The sequence below is a fragment of the Tinamus guttatus genome, unplaced genomic scaffold (genome assembly GCF_059628265.1).
Source record: "Tinamus guttatus ecotype Peru unplaced genomic scaffold, ASM5962826v1 Tinamus_guttatus_pri_ptg000464l, whole genome shotgun sequence".
NCBI lineage: Eukaryota > Metazoa > Chordata > Aves > Tinamiformes > Tinamidae > Tinamus > Tinamus guttatus.
The window spans coordinates 197,617-216,231 of NW_028288998.1; the positions used below are offsets into that span (position 1 = coordinate 197,617).

General features: G+C 35.7%; 1 protein-coding gene across 3 annotated transcripts in view; it reads right to left on the bottom strand.

Moving 5' to 3' along the window:
* FBN2 (fibrillin 2) overlaps window positions 1-18,615 on the bottom strand; it is a 152,688-nt gene that overhangs the window by 93,004 nt on the left and 41,069 nt on the right. For 2 of the 3 annotated variants that reach the window (XM_088532676.1, XM_088532675.1), the window contains exons 7-11: window positions 13,984-14,109; window positions 7,871-7,996; window positions 3,762-3,914; window positions 2,791-3,024; window positions 891-1,028 (exon numbers count right to left, since the gene is read on the bottom strand). In XM_088532676.1, coding sequence (XP_088388802.1) covers window positions 891-1,028; window positions 2,791-3,024; window positions 3,762-3,914; window positions 7,871-7,996; window positions 13,984-14,109 — 777 coding nt within the window. The remainder of the gene's footprint in view (window positions 1-890; window positions 1,029-2,790; window positions 3,025-3,761; window positions 3,915-7,870; window positions 7,997-13,983; window positions 14,110-18,615) is intronic. The other variant, XM_088532677.1, reaches the window with a different exon arrangement.

Sequence of the window (18,615 nt, forward strand, 5' to 3'; positions counted from 1 at the left end):
GATTTGCCCTGCTCTTTTTTTTCCATGCTTCCTTTAATCCACAGGCATGCTAGAAAACGAGATGCACATTTTCAGCCAGAAAAACATATAGCTATAAAGCTCTTAAATAGTGTTTTTCATTCACAGATCTCAATCTCTTTATAAAGAATCAGTAGGTTAATGTTCTATCAGAAATAGAACCAGAGCGCTCTATTTAGGAACCTAGATGGTTATACAAATGTATCTTGAGTACAAAATTCTTCACCACACAACTCCTACACAAACACTTCCACATTTTGTTTATTTCTCTGCAATCATTGCTGACCTTTTGACACTGTAAGGCTGAAGACCACATTAACTGAACAAAAGCACAGAATCTTTAAATTCAGCTCTTTTTTTACGGCATTAGTGTTTAATCAGTGATATGAACATAAGCAAAAGTGAATACATTCTATTAATGATCTAACCTCTTTTAAATGTCATTCATATTTATAAGTAAAACTCAAATTCTTTTCTTTGGTATCATGGCTAAACTTGAGACTACGGCTTTCACAGAAAGAGAGTTACATAAGCATAGCATATGAGTAAAAGAGAGCAGAATTTAACTCACTAAAGGTAAATACAAGAATGTAGCATACTCATCAAGTAGAGCAATGCTTAATGCCTCTATTTGTACGTGAAGATTTTTTAGGCAGCAGACCAATAGGAAAAGTTCTTTTATGATGATTTTACATTATTCCACTATAAGTTATGTCATCATGATCCCTGAACTCTCTTTCACTGGACCAATATTATCAAAATAAATACAAAGGAGGAAGAATAATATGAACATTTGTTTTTGGATCAAAAGCATTAAATGGAAGCATATTAGTATCCAAAAAATGAAAAAATATTTTAGAAATACTACTTACCGATACAATCTCCATTTGCATCTTGCTTGTATCCCATGTTACACTCACATCGGTAACTGGAAATGGTTGGTATACAGCGTCCATTTAAGCAAAGATTGGGATGCTGCTTACAGATGTCTATTGTCTGATTGAGTATCGCTGATTAAAAAAAAAATAAAACACGAAAAAAATCATATATTCATATAGAAATAAATATGAAGATTACATTAGGCTTAAGAAAGGATATTTTGTTTTGAGATGCATAAAAAATCCATTAAATCATGAACATTTTCCAAGCACTATCCATTGATTTTGTAGTAAATTAACAAATGCAAATAGCCATCAGAAACAAACAAAAAACCACAAGGAACAGAACAGTCTTGATTATAGTTTACCGCTCTATGTTTAGAGGGTCATGGGATCATTAGTGGTCTCATAAATAGACCATCATTTTTATGTAGATTGAAGCAATCTGTTCCTATGAGTTTTATTACTTTTGTGGACCTATTTTAATACTGCTTGCATTTTATTGAAAATGGTTCTGATCCTGCAGACACTTACACATGTTATAAATAATTTCATACAAAGGAGACATAAATATTATTCATCTTGGGCTTTGGGCCAAGGCAATATTTCTACAGAAGGGGTAAGTTTTATTCTTGGAAGACAAGAAAAGCAAACAGTTTATTATAAATGCTGTTGCCTTTTCGAAAATACTTCAAAATCTGATGTGTTGCTAGTACTAAGACAAGTCAATAGGTAAAGCACAAGCAAAATATCCAAAGTTTCATGGTGAAGTAGGAAACCAATGTGTATTACAGATATTACCAGTAGATAAACCAACAAAAATGTAATATAGGATAGCTCAATACAAAGAACCTACCAACAGGATACTGTTCTAAAACTAAAATTTAAAGGTGTCAAAAGCAGAGGGAATCAACAAAACAATTTAAAACATAACACCTTCATTAATATTGTCTCTAAGCAACTGAAAACTATAGTGCAAGACTTCAGAGGTGGGACTTGGCGTCTGAAAAACTTGAGGCAGCACAATTTTGCAAGGCTGAGGTGAAAACAAAGGCAATAAAGATTAAAATAAGTATTAGACCTTTCCTCCCTCCAAAAATTATCTTTTCCAACTTAAAATACTTAAAAATGATACACATATACTCACACCCCTATGTAGAAGTGTGCATGCGCACACCCCCTACCATTCATACACACAGAGAAGTTTCAAAGTCTATGCTAGGCACTAGGCTTTCCAGGTCTTGGAAGTGGTAGATGTACACTAGAAAGCAAGAAAACTCCCTTTTCTCGCAGCAGGATATGCTTTCCTATAGAACTGTCAATTTTTAAGATCAGACCTTAATGATGTGAAACAAAGACATAAAACAAGACAGCAAGAGATTTTGCAAGATACTGTTCAATTAAGAATCTTAGATTTAAAATGAATAGGTGGATTGCCCTTTGATCAACAATAGAAGAAAGGGAAACTCACATACACCTGGGAAGAGATGAGGATGACCCTAATGAATAAATAAATAATATTTTAAAAATCTTTTGCTTATTTTTTAATGTCTGGTTACAGACCTTTTATCAGTTTTTAGAGTAGTCAGGCAAAACTGAGGTGACAGTGGGCACACAGTTTCATGGGGATATCACTAAATAGTGGCAAACATGACTGATGAGGGAAATTAACTCGTAAAAGAGATTCTGAAATGGATAAATGCTTGAGAAAATTATAACTGAAATGAAAAAGAAAAAAATGATTGAAAGGTCTCCCAGACTTCCTGAAGGATAAGCTACTTTATGACACTGTGTGATTTCTGGACTAGAAATTGAGCAGAAAGAAAAAAAAAAAAGAAATGTATGAGGAATCAAAACAAGAAAATTAACAAGTCTCAAAAACATGAATACTTACTTAGTCCAGTAATTATTGGGCCATTTCCAGCAGGACTCTGACCACCTGTCCCTATCCCTGCTCCCCCTACACCTGGGGAGAAACCATTGTTGCCAGGGATGGGAATGAATCCTGCTCCTCCTGGGCCATAGCCGTTTCCATTGCCCATGGGAAGGAATCCATTTCCTCCAGTCCCAACACCCCTGGAACCACCTCCAGCAGGAGCTCCATCTATGCAAAGTCTGCGGTATTCATCTGTTAAACAACAAAGCACCGAATGGCACAAAGTAAATCAACCCTTTATCCCCAATCAGCTTATAAGGAAGATATAGATCTTTGTACTGCAAAAAAATGCAATACTGTCTTCTCATTTCTTTAATGTTGTATCTTCCCTAACCCACTCCTACACTCAAGGGATTCCTCAATTTAAGGGAGAACAGTCAGAATAATAATAGAAAAATTAGAATTTATGCCCAGCTATTTGTTGAAACATTTTTACTGATGCACTGCCAAAAGCACTGTAACTCCCAGTTCCCTCAGAGATCTTGGGATAGATAGTCTGAAAATACATTTCACTGTGCTCATGTGAGCACAGTGTTGAAAGAACAAATGAAATACTGATCCATTTCCAGTTCAAAGTAACATGAAATTTTATGGAGAGAGCAGCTGTTACTTTAAATTGAAATGAACTATGGACCCTCAGAATCATTTCCTCTGCAAGCTTGACCACAAAATCTTCCCCATTTCCCAAGAACCATTTCCAATGTCAACAAAAGGAAGTTAAAGAAACTAGTCCCAAATAATAATGGACCAGAATAAAATGGTTCACAGATGGAAACATCCGTATTAAAATCACAAGAATGAACGATAATGTAATTCGTGACTTTCTTTTTCCTTTTAGCCTACATATTAAAGCCATTTAAAATATTCCAGTGACCTCCATCCCAACCAGAATGAACAGCAAGAAGGAGCAGAACAAATGAGGCACTCACCAGATCCTCTAACAGGACACATCTCTGGAACAGACCCAATGGCCCAGCACTGGCCAGACTCACAGCAGCACTGCAGCTTGGTGAATCTGCCAGGAAGCTCCTGCGCACAGCGACCATTTACCAGGCTGGAGAAACACGTACTTGCCCTTTGATCTGGCCATTAGTTTAAAAAGAAAACCGAAAGCAAAAAAATGAGTCTCTGTATGTCTTTACCTTACTCATTTTATCTAAGTATAAAATGTTTAAAAAGTTGTATTTTAAAAAAAGAAAACACCCACAACCAACCCATTCCACGTTCGGTTTAATGCAGGATCAAGTACTTCCCATGGCAAGTACTTCCCTTAATCCAGAACGTAGTTCTTAAAATCATCTTTTCTTTCAGTTATGAAAAACTCTTAATTCCCTTTATGAACTACTTTGCAGAACGGACTGTGCATTTTTATCTCTAGTGACCTACTAAAAGACCAGTGCAGCTATACTGGAAGGAATAAAAAGTCTTTGGAGGCCATACACTGCTATATTAGACATTGTGGATTAGTATTTAGATGAAAGCAAATGGCCCCTTCTTCAGCGAAACTATTGAGTAAGGAATCTGCTATACTGGGAGTAGAGCAGACCCAGGACGATGATCCATTCTCCTTTACTAAAACCATACTGCAGTCTAGTTCACATCTCTCTCTAATTACAGTGGGTAGCAATTGCTACTAACATCTCTGAGATCAGCACATTCAAATTGTGTAAAAACAAAGCTAAGTCAATTGAAAGAAAAAAGTGATCAGCAACTGCATATTATATGTCAGAGCCCAATCTGCTATTGAACAATCAAAATGGGTGTAAATTATATGTTTCAGTGTGACTGCAATAAAATGATTACTATATTTTCAGTTGGCTAAACAAAATACCTGAAAAAAGCACATTGGTTGAAAAAAAAGTTGTATTATGATAAACATATGCTCTGTTTATTAAAAAAAATTACTGAATTGATCCAATTGAATTTTTTTTTTCGCTCATATGGTAGCTTAAAATATATATTTATTTCAGAATGGCTATAGCAAGTACTCAGAAGACGGCCCCCGGAGAATGCATCAAGTCCACTTTGCTTCATTCATTCCAGAAACTTCCAAAGAGAACTGTCTAAGAAAACTAACTTAGTATAAAAGATAGAGACAAAAATATACAGGCAAATGATTACCACAGAAAGCAAAAATAAAACCAAGCAGTTCATTTCTGTGAAATTCACATCAAGTGCATCTTCATGCTAATGCTGTGATACTCTTTATAAAAAAAATAGTCAGATTTTTTGAATAGTACCCTTTTCTGTTAGTCATTTCAATGAAGTTAACAGTATTTGAAGAAAAAAGAAGAGACAAAAAAGTGAAACACAAATCAGCTATTCATTTTCAAAGTCCTTTCAAAGTTTAATAAGAGCAATAAAACAAAAGAGGACAGAAGAGACAGAAGATAAGAAGCCTTGAAATCTGACCTAAATTCCCATAAGCAACATAGATAAACAATCAGTAATGTCAAGAATGTAAATCTTAAAGACTAATATTTTTGAGATCATGAGCCCTCTCTCACTTCACTCTAAGAACTATGTCTAAGATAGCTTTTGAACAATTCTGATGAGAACAGGAAGTTTTGTTCAGATTTAAAAAATAAAAACAAAAGTAAAAGCCAAAAGAAATTACTGTAAAAGGCTCTGAAATGTAAAACGAGGAGTTCAGCAGTACAAAACGTGTGCTGCAGAAGGCATGGGGCACACGAAATAATTGCTTTCCAGCCTCTTATTTCAGCAAGTTAAGTGATTATTCATTCAGTTGCAAACATCTAACCAGCGAGGGCTGAAAAATTGCTCTATCTAACCTTAGAAGGCTAAAGTGATGCGGCAGTGCTTAGCATGCATGCTTCAACAGCAGGGGCCAAGCAGCTGCAGTAGGCTTTGCAAGTGAGGCACACATCCTAAACATCAGGACAGTAACCCCTAGGGGCCTCCAGCAGTACCTTTGCTCACAAAACAGGCTGCTTCCACTCAAACCACCTTGACTTGAGCTGGGGCAAAAAAACCTCAGACCCCCCTGCTCTTGTACACATGTAAGCACATGAGCTGCAGATGGATAAACGCCTTCTCTCAAGTCTCATTCTCAGTGTGTTAGCAATGCACATAACACCAAGACTGCTCAAGTTAAAGGGCTGATACAAAAGATATATCAGGTACTTTCTCATTTAATGATTTTTGCCTTAGTGTACCCATATCTGGCTGAAGAATTGGCATCCAGTCTTATCTTAAAAATCTAATCCTAGAAGAATGTTTTCAGTACTGGCATGAACTCTAGTGAGTGTCCGCAAGTAGCTATTACCCATAGAGAGACTGTAAGTGATAACATGTTTAGCTGGTAGTTTTAACACCTAAGTGAAGGAACGAAGAATTTTAATATGCCAGAAATAAATTAGCCCACTTATAATTCCCTTGGAATATGTCTTCAGCTCTGGTAACTTTGAGTGGCGTCCATGTATGTGCTAACAGCAGACTAAATGTACAAGCAAGTTTTTATTTGTGCAATATGGAAAAAAATCTTTATAAGCATGTCACTATTTGTCATGCCCTAGTTCCTCCAAGGGCACATCCTACATCATCTATCATACTTGCAAGTGCTGACGAAGAAAAAAAATCAACAAATTTAGGAAGACACAAGACTAATTACATCTTATTACTAAGATGTAAATTTAGTAGTACTAAATACTAAGTATATTTTAGTATTTTGATTAAAAGCAAATATTTGTCTTAAACTGGGAAGAAGAAAACAATATTTTAATAAGGATTTCATCCAACTTTTTTTTTTGTTTTCCCCCTAAGAAATGCACACAGTTTTTATTCCCATAGTGTAAACATTTGAGAGCACAGGAACTTTCACACATGTTCATTTAAGGGAAGGATCTCTGTGACACAAGGGCTTTCCTAAGCAGACTGGGGCATGCAATATATGTGCAATCGGTTTTGCAAGCTTATTTTAGAAACTGCATTGTAAAACATGTCGAAATCCACAGAAATTTTGAAGATATTGGAATCAATAGATTCTCAGTATCTCTGAGATCAGCCATAATAAATTTGAAGTTTGGAACATATAAAATGAACCTGCATTCATTGACTACACTGTGCAAAAAATTATCCATGTAAAATCTCTTGTAAGTCTTTCATTGCTTCTAATTTGCCAGGTGTTTTGGGGAAATTATATTAGTTACCTACAAACCAGATTTTCCATCCATAATAAGAGACAAAAGTACTTTGACAAATCTTAAATGGGAAGAACCATACGCGAGCTAGAAAAAAACACTATTATTAAGACATTTTTTTTTCTTACAGTAGGCACACAGTATTCTATTAAAATCATCAATATGGTTTATATGTTCACACATGCAGCTGTAAAAAATAAGCATATTGAAAATATCCATAATATATGTTATCACATGTGAAAACTGTATATATATATATACAGTTATACATATATTATATACATATAAAATCTGTGTACTTATTTTCACATATGAAAAGAAATTGGTTTTAAATAAATTACCTTCTAAAAGCTACAATCTACAGAAATTTAGTATTGACTTTGTTTTATTATTATTCTATCAAAATTAATAGTAGCATGATACACTTTATTCAATGTCTTTTAAGTTAATATGCATGCCCAGTGCTATGTGAGATGGAACATGAAATACCAAGTAAGGGCAGATATTTGCTCTTTCAAAATGAAAGTGAACTTAGTCTTTAATTTCATTTAGTCTTTAATTTCATTTCTTTTGCTTGACCATACAATAGAGATACTCATGCTTCTTTTCTACAAAAAAATCCGTATCCAATGCAGGATGCAATCCAGTGTATTTAGGGGTCTCTACAAGCCAAATAGAAGCCTCTGCAGTGTTAATCACCATCAGAGGAGGCTGTATACTTAAATTTTTCAAGTAGCCAGAGCAGAGATGCCAGAGAGTCAGAACAATATGAGATCCTGGGGAAACGGTAGAAAACTGGGACAGAAGTTCTGCTGCTGCCTATAAATCTACCCAATTAATCTTGAGAGCTTTAAAAGCCTACTACATGGGATTCTTACCAATACAGCGGGAACCATCTGGGGACGTGACATATCCTCGAGGGCAGACGCAGAAATAACTTCCCACAGTGTTGGAACATTCACCACCTTCACAGATTGCTGGGATGATGCTGCATTCATCAATGTCTATCCAAAAAAGGAAAGGTAGGATGAGTATAAAACATTTAAAAATTGGAAGGGAAGAGTTTTTCTGACATGACAATTTTATTCAGCTCAGATTTAGTAACGCATTGCAGTTGTTTGGAAGCTGCTGTCAAGGAAGCATTTGCAAGTCATTTATTCTGCCAGCTAACACAGGCTTTCCTTACATATTCAAACTGCACACCACTCCAAGTCCTAGAGTATGTCAGAGTAGTAGAGGACTTCCTCTGAACCACACATCCTGAGCAAGATCATCAGGAAACATGTAACAGCTACCATGTATACCAAAACACCCCTTCTGCTTTTAAGCTGAATGGAGATGGCAGAGCAGCCAAACCTGACAGCTCTACATCTGCCCTGAGCTTCTGTGACCACAAAAAAATTGCTTCTCAGATCTAACTACTTTCTGACCTTCTTGTAACACTCTGACTGTAGAGATTATTTGGGCCAATCTCTCTTTGGCCAATCTCAGAACTATGTATATATATATATGATATATATATATATATATGATTATGCCAGTTCCCATTTATATATATATATATGTATATATATATAAGCTATTTTAAGTAATTATATGATTCTACTACTGTAATGATCTTCAGATATTGAGATGTTTTTAGAGTCATTTTAGGAAACTAATTTTGTTTTTAAGTGACCTCTGCAGATTCAGCTTTTTGAGTGACTTTCAATAAATACTAAGTGTGGCCCAAGTTTAATCTGGAAGGAATTCTGAGAAAACACAGAAAAGTGTGGTCCAGCTTCCCAATTGGATTGAGATGAATTATCTTTTCCAGTCAGAATGCAGAATAACAGGTTTCGTATGGTTTATCCTCCAAAGGTAGTTGCAGGTAGTTACAGATCTAGCATTTTGGCTCAATATATTTCTAAATATCTAAGTGCAAAAAAAAAATCTAAGACTACTGAAAGCAGTGGTGCAAAACAAATTTATGACTCTTTTGTACGGTGAAACAAGGTAAAAAAGAAAGTCAGTTTTATAACTCAGATGATTATCTCTCTCATGACAAATAATGCAGAATAAGCATCAGAAAAAGCATATGTCAGAAATATTCTTGCGATGACACAGAGAAGATTTTTCCATTCCCTATAAGGAACTAATCTGAGATCCTACAGACTGTTCACTGCACTTTTACAGAGACTTAACATTTCCTTGGCCATTAATCTAGAGATGAAGAAATTTAGCCTGTGCTGTTTATTAGGAGTCATTTATGTGTTGAATATTGTGCTTCCACCCCCACTTCACTCTCCACACTGAAAACTCAAAACAAGAGAAGATTGACAACAAGATCGGGCATACAGAGGGATTATATTAAAAGGTAACTCCCTACCATGGGAATATCCACAAAAGAACTCCCTTTAGATGTGAATGTACAGATAACATTCAAGTACTGGAAAGGAAAACTCAGTTTTGCACAATACCATTTTGTGTGAAAAAAGTATATTTTGTTGCTGTAACACGAACAGGTTATTAAAACATTCACATGTGAACAGAATACACATCTTAAAAAACACCCTGAAAACGGTTGTGTCATTTTGAACATCATTATAGCAAAGACTTTTTTTCTTGTATGTAACATTGCTTCAAAATATTGAAGTAGTTTAAACATATAAATATCCTGGAAACTTTGCTATGTGTTTTATACCAAGAAGAGCAATCAAAGGAAGTGAAAATTCAATCTTTCTAATGAAACTATTTAAGCATTTTGGAAGACTCCAAAAGTTAGTATTTTCCATTAAAATTGTTAAGAAATTATTCCCCACATTTTGAGTATATGTACTTTTTAAGTATGTACAAAAGAAAGGGTCATTTTTGGTAAATCAAACGAAAGTATTCTTTCACAAAAGACTTCATAGTTGCAGAGATTCCAGAATTCCAAATGATGACATAGATCAAAACCAAATAATTCCCCAGGAAATCTCTAAAATCTTGCACTAATTTACTATATTAAAGGCAATATATATAATGCGGTGAGCTGCTTAGCATCTGATTTAATCCAATGAAATGAAACCATGTGTGCAAATCAAAACAGAATTGGAACCTCTCACATGCCTTGTTGAGATCTTTCATGCAGTGCACATTTTTCACAAGCTATAACTCTTTTAAACAAGAACATCATCTTCTCTACACACACACAAAATCTGAAACATAGGCCAGAAAGGCAAGAAAACTGGACTAAAGCAGGATTCTGCAGGAAGAGATTACATTTTCTGGGGCACAACACCTTGTTGGCAGAGTCATTGGATGTTCTTGTAAGAAAACTCCCTTATTCTACCATCCTTTGAAGTGGGCCTTCCATCTCAGGGAAATAATTGACACTATTCTTCTTCCTTACTACTGTATCAGGTCTGAAAATATATTCAAAACCAATTCTAAAATTCAGAGGCACCCAAGCTTTGATAAAGAGAACAATCAGCAATGAAATGCTGTCTGAGTGAATGGGATGGCACAATCCCTGGTAAAAATCCCTGTGTTAGCACTTAGTCATTTAATATTTTTAAAGCATGTTTCTCTCAATTACTTTCCCAGCGTATTAATTTTCCTGCTTTAATAGCATTTTTTTAAATTACCTAAACGCAGCAGCAGCTCTAATACAAAAGAATAGCAGAATATTTTGCAAATAATAAGAAAAATACAAACATCCAACTACCTAGAATAGTGGGCTTTTGAAAAGTGTGTTTCTCATTCATTTTCACTCTGGCACAGGTACTTGCTACTTTAAAGACAGTTAACTTTATTACAGGAACACAACATTTGAGCTTCTATCAAAGGAAGCTGAAATCCATCCTCCTTGTTCACAAAGGTAATGAGTAGGTGAAGTTTGCAGTACTGGCACGGTGGCAGAGCTGCTGGACACAGGTCAACCCTCTCACCCAGCTACATGCTCAGATGTTTCATGCAGTTTAGGGCTTTCTCTCCCGCAAATGTTGCCCAGGAACGACAGAGAGCTAGAAACAGAGGAAGTACCTTCTTGAAATCTGGGCAACTAGTCAGACTGGAAGACTGGATCACCAGTCTACTGCTTTTGATGAGGAAAACATTCTTTGTAATCAATTAATATGGAGAACTTGCTATTCTCTTGCTATTTTTTTGAGCAATATCAAGTTAGTGGATTTTTTGGTTTCATTAATTTTTTGAGTTAAACCTTTTTCTCTTTCCTCCAAACTGGTTCTTGGATATACAGTCCTTTTAGCAAGATCCCTGTCAATTCTGATTGGAAATTCTGAGACTTTACCTCAGAAGGAGCTATTTTTAGGACAGCTGATTGAAAAAAATGTGCAATTTCCTCCCTTCCCCCCTCCAAAACAGGCATAATTAACACTCTTGAGGAAAGCGCTCCAAAGATCTGATGTCGCACTTAGGATGGGAAAGCTGGTTACACCCAGCGTGTGAACTAATTTTAAATGTGTGGAATAAATTTTGCAGGTGTGAGTATTAATAGATGAGTTGTTTGCCAAGAGACCTAGGCTGGCTACTTGTCAGCGAGTATTCATGATTTTTATTGCAACAGTAAGCAGGATTTTATGAATAACTGAATTAAAAGTAACTGGAAAGGAGGTCTCAACTTCTAAATTCTGAAAAAGTGTTTCCTGAAAATGTTCTCAATCTGTACTAATTCATTGTAGCGTGCAATCTGAATTACACTTATGCAGTACACTTACATCTTGTTAAAGGAGGAAAAGTAGAAATAGAATGGTATTTTTGAAAAGCTTCTTTGCATTTTGATAATGGAAAAGAGTTAGCCTGTGTCACAGAGCCCACTTTTGTGTCAATAGCTGCGGGCCAGACCTCTTTGGGAGACTCTGAGAGGGATCCTACCTCCTCGGGTGCCTTTGGCTACAAAGGGTATAATATATAAGTAGTCAAGGAGTATGGCATATCTTCAACTTGAGAGGAATAATTAGGACACATTTATTAAACCTTTCAGGGACAAAAAAGCATTAGACCACCTCGCATGTAAACCAGACAAGCACAATGGAAAGACCATTTTTCCTCTCTGTTTCTCTATGTAAAATACATCTCTGGGCAAGGGACACACATAAATATCATTAATACTGGAAGTCAACATACTACAAAGAGGCAGTAATCCATTACTAAAGAGAAAATGAGAACTCAATATACTGCACTTCTAGGGCAAAAAGGAGAGAGAAAGGAGTACTTTTGCTAATTAAGACATCAGTCTAAAGCTTGGGAGATCTGGAATCTGGTACAAGTCCTGTCACAGACTTTTCCAAAATTTTTCATACTGTGCCTGTTGCTTGGATCCTTCTCTGACTTGCCCAGTAGTGGAAAGACTTAATACTGTGGAAAGTCTATAAATCAGGAACATAAAAAAGGTTATAAATAAAAGCAATCATGTCAGAACCCTGAGGTGGATTCATTTTAAAGGTCACATTTTCCCAAATATCCTAAGCTATCTACTTAAATTTCTACCTATGAAAGCATACGCACACATTTTCGAGTGCAAGTTGTCACATGTGCTTTGGAAACATTAGATATTTAAACATTTTTAATTGATGTAAAATTGCCATTATTTTTGGTAATTCTAGTGTAATTAAACTGTAATCTGAGGCTCAACATTTATCTGTCAAGCAGAATACATCTCTATTTACTGAGCTCTACTGAAACATGCAAATATAATGCAAGCAAATAGTCTATCTAGAAAAACAACAATTATTTATTGCTTGGCATAGCCCAGACAATATCCATTAAGGCAAAAAAATGGCACTAACATTCCTACTTATTCTAATTATTGTTTCCAAGAAGTAAAAAAAAAAAAAAAAAAGTGGAAAAACCTGACCCACAAAAGTGCATCTGGATGTTTAAGGCCAAATGTTGTAGCTGTGAATCTGAAAGGCCTGCAGAGTTAATGTAGGATTCTAGTCTCTCCCTGTGAAAACTGGAGTCTTGCCTAGTTACAGACTCCAGCTTGGATTTTATCCTTTGTAACCAGTAAATTGTATTTGATCTTGTTTTCCATACTTAATGAAGGGAAAGCAGTGGGCAGAATACTGAGTAATGCAATCTGTTCTCTGCAGTATTTTACATCTAAATCATCATTAAAACAAAGAAAATTCTATTAAATCAGTTTTCTGAGTACAGGTTCTAACACAGAGCAAACCAGCTCTCTGCATTATCTCCTAAAGGCCCAATCCACAATTACACAAACACTGCGAGTAACTTCAGTAGTACTAGTGGTATTATCATGGTTTTATCCTGGCACTAGTATTTTGGCTGTGAAGCACCGGGAAACGTACAAGTAGCAGTTTCATTAATGTTATGGAAAATATAGTGCAACAATGGTACTGTGGTTTGTTGCTTTTGTTGTTGTTTTCTTTCGCTTTTCCGGTTATTTATTTATTTTCCTTACTCGGAATAAACCAAAGATGTATGACCTGTTCTGCAGTAAGATGCCAGCCAAGCAGGAAATCAAACACCACAGATTACTCAAGTATAAAAGTTTCAAACTGCACATGATGTTTCACTTCTGTCATGTGTATCACCCAAGCATCACAATTTTTTAAGCAGATATGTCCCAGCTGATATTTGCTAGGTTCCTTTTATATACACATGCTCTTCTTCAACACAAATTTTACATAGAAGTAGCTTCACAAATCCATTCCCAAATCAGCCATATTTGCTTTTCGTACTGTGGTCAGTAGACAGTATCTATCCATGTTGGAATACTTTGGACATTTATGAAAAAAAATCCAATCTGACAGGTCAGACAGAAAAATATCACAAAGTAGGAACAACAAAATAGAAACAAATGATAAACACGAAGAAACATGAATCATGGAACAATGTTTTTATGCCTATCCAGATCAGACATTGCAACTGTTCAGAATTTTATCTCTCATTATCAGAGAGCTTTAATGATGATGCTAAAATACTACTGAGTGATGCTTTACTCATCCCATTTTGTGTAGGAGCTCTATTAATGTTCACTTACCATCACATTTCTGAGTTGCTTCATTCTGCTTGTGACCAGTAGGACACTTGCATTCATAAGAACCAACTGTATTAATACAATTTCCTCCTTGGCAGACTCCTGGGATAGCCTGGCATTCATCAATATCTACAAGGACAAAAAAGAAGATTATTTGACATAAAATACAAAATCTCATCATAATTCCTATTGATAGATAAACAGCTGTATCTCTGAAATTATTCTTAAAAATAACCAGAGGAAGCCTGCCCCAGCCCATTTCTCCAATTCCACACCACCATATGATATGGCAGTAACATCACTAATATGACTTTGATCTTCATACATGTTTTATTCCATTCTACGTAAGTGCTAAATTTTCCATGTGTTGACTTGTACAGTCTGTAATTACTGGAGTAATAAGAAAGACTTGAATTTCACAGATATTTTTTTCAGGCTGGACTTTCAAAGGACTTTCAATGAATGCCCTTAGAACATATATTTGCCATGCTTGCTTTACAGCTGACTTTCAGTAATTTCTGTTTGCATTTTAATATATACTATTTCCACTGCAAATTGTGTTTTTCCGCCACTCTCATTTGTTTATATATAAAATATCCTGTATTTCCATAGATTTTTATAAAAACTATCACGTCTCACCATGCAACTGCTAATAGACAGTTAAAATAATACAGAGCATCTAAGAGTATTTTATGAAATACTAATGCTAAAGCAGACAGTGAAACTCTTTATGCAAAAAGAAAAAGAGAACAGGCTTCAGACTAATTTGACTTTCACATGCATACATACCTATAGATTTATTTATTTATTTATAGCTCACTATTTAAATTCTCAATAACCGTAGCTTTACTATTTAATTTAGTTTAGATAATCTAGAGTAGCCAGAGGGGTCAGATAAAAACATCTGCAGTAACTTCTTTACAAAAAATATTGTATGTTGTAAACATGTATAACATTTTCTAAATATTCACTGGACAATGGAGGGTTAAAAGTTTGGCTCCAAAAACTGAAGAAGCTCCTGTGTGAGAAAGACTTTTACTAATTTTTCTACTTTTCAAACTGTTTTCTAACAATTTAGCATTTCACAGAAGAAGAAAGAAGAATTAACAGCTTCTGCTAGCTGTCCACAATATGAAACAGAAATCAAGAGAATGTCCTTTTTAAGTCATAGAAAAAGAGGTCACAGAGCTTTCAAACAATTCTTTTTGTGATGAGATCAAATTTCTATTGTTTTACCTTCTCAGATTACAATTAAATGTGGAATGCCATTATAAAGGTAAAGCAACATACTGCCTTTTTAAAAGCCACATTTTTATGTCCTGCTTTCCTCTATTTTGATTAAAATATCTATTTAGAATTTTTATACTTTAAAAGCATTTATATAAATTTTATATATATATATATATGTACACACATATATATATAAAATCATTTTTCCTGATATTTTGCAGGTGCCTTTAAGCCTTTAGGTGCCAAAAGAATATCAAATTTTTATTGTTACAATATTTTTCATTTTTAAGTCCGTTACTTGCATTATTAAATGAAGTCGCCAATAAACCATTATTTAAAATGCATAAGAAAGCACCCTTTTCCTCTTTGCCTTCATGTTTGTGTTTTTCTACCTTTTTTCCTACCACAGCCAGATCTTTACCACTATGAAACTAGGAAAAATAGAAATACAGATTATGCACGGCAATGTATTAATATAGAACACAGTGCTCTTTTCAGAGGGATATTCATTATCTGAAGCTCTTAAAGACACTGAAATTCACCTGTGCTAGTGGATGTTAACATTTCCTCAGCCATATAATATATACTTGCTCAGCCACCAGCTCTCCCATTTCAGCAGATGTGATTTCTTATTACAAGAAAAATTGTAACTTTTTATTTTTTAAATTATGTTTTTAATTTAATTATAAGACCTATTTGTAAGCACATTTGCTGTCTGTATTTTGTTCCTGAAGCTGTGCTGATTTAGTTAGCATAGCACAGTGTCCAAATGAATCAGTTAGATGTGAATTATTTAAGGACTTTATTGGAGACATAAACTTTCCAGAACCATTTTTCTTTTAAATTACTAGTGCTTGACATGAACCAATTTACTTGAAAAGCAAACTTTTCCTCTTTGAAGTATTTTAATGAGTTTGGACATGATTTAACAATATCTAGATAGAAGATGAGTTTCACAATTTAATCACACCCAGCCCACCCCATAGCTTCATTCTGTGTACAGCAATATGCTGTTTTTGTCTTTTGACCTTTAGACATCAAAACACAATCAAGATACACAGCATGCCTGTGTCTTGTGGCATTTATTAATGCTTGTTTAATTTAAGCCAACTGTGTCAGCACATTAGTGGTTAAAAATAACTTATTGATGTTGCCAATAGCAGCAAATATCAGAAAGAGGAAAATTGGAGTTCACTTGTGGCCTTTACTTCAACAAAGAAAGATCTGTTTGATTCTTACACGTGTATCTCTCACTACTTCTTAAGTCAAAGATAGCAAGTAATAATAAATTAATTGAAGTAACAGCAGGAAATGAATATTTCTAGAAACAGAAAAGCTGTCAGTGAAACCTTGAAGTTAACAAATTTAATGATTTCATTCACTTCTTTCTATGTTAAATCCTACGGTTTTAAAGAACAAATAAATACAAAGCTCTACTGAAGCCTGAAATGCCAATCACACTAATGCAACACAGTGAGTTACTTGTCCAGGGAAGAAAACACAAATGGTCCCACTATGTAAGGTGAGATCTTGCAAATCCTTGAGTCACAGGAGCTATCTTGCTCTTCTGTACTTAAATCAGTCTTAGTTTGCAGTACATTTAAACTTAAATGGAAAATTTTGCAAGTCATATTAAATTTAAAGGGAATTAATACATTCAAATGCAATGTTTGGTTACAAAATACATATTATAATGCTGCCTTCTCACGTCAATTCAAGTTTGTTGTAATATATTTAGATTTCTGGAATTGAGAAAATTTAGACAGGACAAAATATTTTATTAAAAAGGCATATTTTATGATTAGATTCCTGAATGTTTCTGAATCTTAAGATACAATAATGGTTTATGCAGGTCTACTCTTCACTGGGTGAAGAACTGGCTGGATGGCCGGGCCCAGAGTGTAGCGCTGAATGGAGTTAAATGCAGCTGGTGGCAGGTCACGAGTGGTGTTCCCCAGGGGTCCGTGTTGGGGCCAGTTTTCTAATACCCTTATCAATGGTGTGGATGTGAGTGCACCCTCAGCAAAGTTGCAGATGACACCAAGCAGGCAGGAAGAGTTGATCTGCTTGAGGGTATGAAGGCTCTGTAGATGGGAGCTCAGTAACCCCATGTAGCACTTCAGGCTTGGGGCAGAGCTGGAGAGCTACGTGGCAGAACAGGACCTGTGGATGCTGTTCGACAGCTGGCTGAACATGAGCCAGCAGTGGGCCCAGGTGGCCAGGAAGGTCAAGGGCCTCCTGGCTGGTAACAGGAACGGTGTAGCCAGCAGGACCAGGGAAGAGATTGTCCTCCTGAACTCAGAGCTGGTGAGACCGCACCTCAAATACTGTGTTGAGGTTTGGGCCCCTCACTACAAGGACATGGAGATGCTGGAGCATGTCCAGAGAAGGGCAATGAAGCTGGTGAAGGGGCTGGGGCACTGACCTTACGAGGAGCGGCTGAGGGAGCTGGGGTTATTTAGTGTGGAGAAGAGGAGTCTCAGGGGAGACCTTGTTGCTCTCCAGATACCTGAAAGGAGGCTGCAGTGAGGTGGGGGTCAATCTCTTCTCCACAATAACTATTGATAGGCAAGAGGATACGGCCTCAAGTTACACCAGGGGAGGTTCAGGTTAGACATTAGGAAAAATTTCTACACAGAAAGAGTGGTGAAGCCTTGGAACAGGCTGCCCAGGGAAGTAGTGGAGTCACCATTCCTGGCCATGTTCAAAAAACGTATTCATGAGGCACGAAGGAACATGGTTTAGCAGACATGGTGTTGAAGGTCTTACAGTTGGACTTCAAGATATTTTCCAACCTTAATGATTCTATGATTTGCCTAGGAATACAATAGATCTGAAATCCATCTTTCTTTTTAAATTACTCCTTTGACAGTCAGGCTTAGCCATACAGCAGCTATAATTATTAATTACCCATTTACTCACACTTTTAAATCTCAGCCAAATTAAAACAGTAAACCTTTTGCCATAAGCACAGAATTAGGTGAGTAATTCTTCAGGTGCAGTTCTGCACCCCAAGAGGTTCAATATGCTACAGCTTAGGTAGACTGTTACCATGTGCTCATGGGCCTGATATTATCTGGCAAGTGAAAAAAGGGTATTTGCTTTTGCAAAGAGTTTTCTCGGTAAACGGTTAACTGCCTGCAGGATTTGCACAGCTAACTTTAAACATGTACCTTTGAAAGCACAGTCAAATTCAGCTTGCCTTTCTGATGAGTGGATAGTTTCTCAGAAAATTGTGAAGAATAAAAAATAATAACAACAACCCCAATACCAAACGTTTTCTTGAATTCTACCTATAAATATTCATGGATAGTTTTTCTGCAATGTAAAGAAATGCATGTGGGATCTTCAAATCAAAATGGTCATATAAAAAAGGTAAAACTGTTTCTTCTTCCTCTAATCCCT